The sequence below is a fragment of the Mus musculus genome, chromosome 19 (assembly GCF_000001635.26).
Source record: "Mus musculus strain C57BL/6J chromosome 19, GRCm38.p6 C57BL/6J".
Lineage (NCBI taxonomy): Eukaryota > Metazoa > Chordata > Mammalia > Rodentia > Muridae > Mus > Mus musculus.
The window spans coordinates 13,861,201-13,866,327 of NC_000085.6; the positions used below are offsets into that span (position 1 = coordinate 13,861,201).

The window sequence follows — 5,127 nt, forward strand, 5'->3', positions numbered from 1 at the left end:
AATTTTAGTAATTGATTCTAGATCATTTGTCTTGCTGAATAGTTAAATAATAACAAAAACATGTGAATGTGCACTGTAAGGGATTAGTCACTATGAAGAGCCAGGTCTCGATTTCTGTACTCTAGAAGGCATTGTGGGGGGAAGAGATTAAATTGACACAAGTGTTTGTAGGCTAAAACTAAGGTCAGTAGAGATACTATAAAAAGCAATAGAACCCAAGTCTGAAATGAGATATATTATGTTGAACTTTTGGTGGATGGATGATCATATGTGAACTAGATACCTACAGAGCAGATGTGAGAGTATCAGAATACAGGAACAGAAATCTTTGTACCTTCTAAACCTGAAGAGTATGTGCCTCTTATCTTTTCAGAAATTTCCAAATTTATACCAGAAATAATAAGAAATAGAAATTTCAAAAAGCAAAACTCTGATGTATGAAAGGAAGATTCAAGATTTCTGAAAATAATTTCTACAAATACTAAGGGATTACAAATTTAATTTCCATCATAAAGAAAAAGACTATCCTTTAGTTGTGCTCTCTTTAACAATTCACTCTTAAGCTCTGAAGGACAAACTCTCTACATTGAATCCATGGCCAAGAATAACATTACCACAGTAACGGAATTCATCCTAATAGGCTTTAATGACCACCCCAAGTGGGAGATTCCACTATTGCTGGTATTTCTTAGCTTTTATCTTGTCACCATGCTGGGAAATTTGGGCATGGTCATTCTTATCCATGTAGATGTCCAACTCCACATCCCAATGTACTTCTTTCTGAGCCATCTCTCTGTGTTGGATGCCTGCTATACTTCAGTCATCACCCCTCAGATACTGGCAACGCTGGCTACAGGTAAAACAGTCATTTCCTATAGATGTTGTGCTGCCCAGTTCTTCTTCTTCACTATCTGTGCAGCTACAGAATGTTTCCTGCTGTCTGTGATGGCCTATGATCGCTATGTTGCTATTAGCAATCCACTGCTCTACACTGTGGCCATGGGCCCTAGAAAATGTTGGAGTTTAGTAGTAGGAGCATATATCTGTGGAGTGTGTGGGGCCATTCTGCGTACCACATGCACCTTCTCTCTCTCCTTCTGTGAAAATAATCAGATCAATTTCTTCTTTTGTGACCTCCCACCTCTGCTGAAGCTGGCCTGTAGTGACACAACAAATATTGAAATTATCATTGTCTTCTTTGGGAATTTTGTAATTTTGGCCAATGCCTTAGTCATCCTCATTTCCTACCTGCTCATCATCAAAGCTGTCATGAGAATGAAGTCTTCAGGTAGAAGAGCAAAGACTTTCTCAACATGTGTCTCCCACCTCACTGCTGTGGCTCTTTTATTTGGGACACTCATCTTTATGTACATACGTAGTGGTTCAAAAAAATCCCTGGATGAAGATAAAGTTGTGTCTGTCTTCTACACTGTGGTCATTCCCATGCTGAACCCACTAATCTACAGCCTAAGGAACAAGGATGTCAAGGCTGCATTCAAGAAGGTGACTGGTAAATGCCAGGTTTCCCAATGCACACAACACTGAGTGAGGAGGCTTCTCTTCTTAGTAAAGATTGCCATTGTATCCTGATAGACACAATCACTACAGGAATGCTGTACCTGTGAACAGAGAGAAAGCAGACAAGTCATTCTATGCAAGGACATAATATGAATGTGGTGAATTTTGTATTTAAAAATTTCTTCAATGTTTTGTTCTTTCCCACATTCCTAACTTTCAGTTCTTCCTGTTAGTCAATCCCTGCTTTCCTCTAGTTCTTTATAGAGGAATTTCTTTTTCTAATTCTAATTCTTTATCTAAGGCCCAAGCTTACTTCACTTGATGCCAATCCTTAACATATTTTTCTGCTGGCTTTGCCTCTCTTAACATTGCTGTGTTTTCTTTTCTTAGTTTTTATTATTGTTTTTATATTGGATATTTTATTTACAGTTCAAATATTATCCTCTTTCAGGTTCAATTCCCCAAGTAACTCCCCTATACCATCCCCCTCACTGCTTCAATGAGGGTGTTTTCATGACTCATACTCCTACCTACATGCCCTCATATTTCCCTACACTTGGGCTTCAAGGACTCATGGAACCAAGGGCCTCTTCTCACATTGATGTTCAATAAGGCCATCTTCTGCTACATATGAAGCTGTAGCCATGGATCCCTTCATGGGTACTCTTAGGTTGATGGTTTACTCCCTTGGAGCTCTGGGGGATCTGGTTGGTTGATATTCTTGTTCTTCATATGGGGTTGCAAACCCCTTTAGCTCTTTCTGGCCTTTTCCTAACTCCTCCATTGGGTACCTTATGATCAGTCCAATGGTTGTCTGCAAGTATTCACATCTGTATTTGTCAGTCTCTGGCAGAGCCTCTCAGAAGACAGCTATGTAAGGCTCCTATCACTTCTTGGCAACCACAATGGTGTGTGCATTGTGATTGTATATGGGATGGATTCCCAGGTAGGGCAGTCTCTGGATGGCCTTTTCTTCAGTCTCTGCTCCACACTTTGTCTCTGTATCTCTTCCCATGGGTATTTTGTCCCCCCTTCTAAGAAGGAATAAAGCATCTATACTTTGGTCATCCTACTTCTTGACCTCATATGGTCTGTGAATTGTATCCTGGGTATTAGAAGATTTGGGGCTAATATCCACTTATCAGTGAGTGCAAACTATGTGTTTCCTTTTGTGATTGGATTACGTCACTCAAGATGATATTTTCTAGTTCCAAATATTTGCCTAAGAATTTCATGAATTCATTGTTTTTAATTGCTGAGTAGCACTCCATTGTGTAAATGTACCACATTTTCTGTATCCATTCCTCTATTGAACGACATCTGGTTCCTTCCCAGCTGTGGCCATGATAAATAAAACTGCTATGAACATAGTGGAGCATGTGTCCTTGATATACATTGGAGCATCTTCATAGTATATGTCCAGAATTGCTGTAGCTGGGAACTCAGGAAATACTATGTCTGATTTTCTGAGGAACCACCAAACTGATTTCCAGAGTGGCTGTACCAGCTTGCAATCCCAGCAACAAAGGAGGAGTGTCCCTCTTTCTCCACATCCTCACCAGCATCTGCTGTCATCTGAGTTTTGATCTTAACTATTCTGACTGGTTTGAGGTGGAATCTCAGTGTTGTTTTGATTTGCATTTCCCTGATGACTAAGGATATTGAACATTCCTTTAGGTGCTTCTCAGCCATTTGCTATTCCTTGAGAATTCTTTGCTTAGATCTGTAACCCATTTTTAATAGGGTTATTTATTTCTGTGGAGTTTAACTTCTTGAGTTCTTTGCATATATTGGATACTAGCCCTTTTTCAGAAGTAGGATTGGTAAAGATCTTTTCCCAATCTGTTGGTTGCTGTTTTGTCCTATTGACAGTGTCCTTTGCCAATTTTATGAGGTCTCATTTGTCTATTTTTGATCTTAGACATAAGTCATTGGTGTTCTGTTTAGAGAATTTTCACCTGAGCCCTGTTTTCAAGGCTCTTCCTCACCATGCCTTCTATTAGTTTCAGTGTATCTAGTTTTATTTATCAGTCCTTGATCCACTTGGAATTGAGTTTTGTGCAAGGAGTAAAGAGCGGAATGATTTTTATTCTTCTACATGCTGCCAGCCAGTTGAACCAGAACCATTTGTTGAAAATGTGCTGCCTTTTTTTCTACTGGATAGTTTTTGATCATTTGTCAAAGATCACATGACGATATGTGTGTGGGTTCATTTCTGGATCTTCAATTCTATTCCATTGATCTTCCTGCCTCTCTCTGTACCAATACCATACGGTTTTTATCACTATTTCTCTGTAATACAGCTTGAGGTCAGGGAAGGTGATTCCCCCAGAGGCTCTTTTATTGTTGAGAATATTTTCGCTATCCTGGGTTTTGTTGTTGTTGTTGTTGTTTCCAATGAATTTGAGAATTGCTTTTTCTAACTCTATGAAGAACTGAGTCAGAATTTTAATGGGGATAGCACTGAATTTGTAGATTGCTTTCACTAAGATTGCAATTTTTAGTCTATTAAGCCTGTCTATCCACAAACATGGAAAATATTTCCATTTTCTGAGATATTCTTCAATTTCTTTCTTCAGAAACTTGAAGTTCTTGTCATACAGATATTTCACTTGCTTACTTAGAGATCCACCAAGGTATTTTGTATTATTTGAGACTATTGTGAAGGGAGTCATTTCCCTAATTTCCTTCTCAGCCTGTTTATTCTTTGTGTAGAGAAAGATACTGGTTTTTTATTTTTTATTTTTATTTTTTAGTTAATTTTATATCCAACCTCTTTGCTGAAGTTGTTTATCAGGTTTAGGAGTTTTCTGGAGGAATTTGTGGGGTGACATAAATATACTACCATATTATCTGAAAATAGTGATATTTTGACTTCTTCCTTTCCCATTTGTATCCCCTTGATCTTCTGTTGTTGTAGAATTGCTCTGGCTAGGATTTGAAGTACTATATTGAATAGGTAGGGAAAGAGTGGGCAGCCTTGTCAAGTCCCTGATTTTAGTGGGTTTGCTTCAATTTTCTCTCCAATTATTTTGATGTTGGGTATCGTTTTACTGTATAGTGCTTTTATTATTTTCAGAAATGGCCCTTAAATTCCTGATCTTTCCAAGGCCTTTATCATTAAGGGTTAGTGAGTTTTGTCAAATGCCTTCTCAGCATCTAATGAGATGATCATGTTCTTTTTTTTTCCCCCTTTGAGTTCTCTTTCTTTGCTGAGTCTTTGTGGGCTTTAGGTGTAAGTGTAATTATGGCTTCATAGATCACATTGGGTATGAATATGCTTTTATTCTATGGAATAGTTGGTATTAGCATATTGGTGTTAGGTCTTCTTTGAAGGTCCAATAGAACTCTGCACTAAACCCACCTGGTCCTGGGCTTTTTTTTTTTTTTTGATTTGGAGATTTTAATAACTGCTGCTATTTCTTTAGGGGTGATGGGTCTCTTTATATGGTTTATCTCCTACGGATTTAACTTTGGCACCTGGTATTTTTCTAGAAAATTGTCCATTTCATCCAGATTTTCCAGTTTTTTTGAGTATAGGCACTTGTAGTAGGATCTGATGTTTTTTTGGATTGCCTTGGTTTCTGTTATTATGTCTTCCTTTCATTT

General features: G+C 38.1%; 1 protein-coding gene across 1 annotated transcript; it reads left to right on the forward strand.

The window, feature by feature from the left end:
* The first annotated feature begins 594 nt into the window (after nt 1-594).
* On the forward strand, nt 595-1,545 carry Olfr1502 (olfactory receptor 1502). Its single transcript, NM_146797.1, has one exon. It carries the CDS (start codon nt 595-597, stop codon nt 1,543-1,545), a length of 951 nt encoding a protein of 316 aa, NP_667008.1.
* Nucleotides 1,546-5,127: the final 3,582 nt, after the last annotated feature.

Excerpts from the sequence above, each read along its gene's own strand:
- Olfr1502 (NM_146797.1), top strand. The coding sequence starts at position 595 with ATGGCCAAGAATAACATTACCACAGTAACGGAATTCATCCTAATAGGC.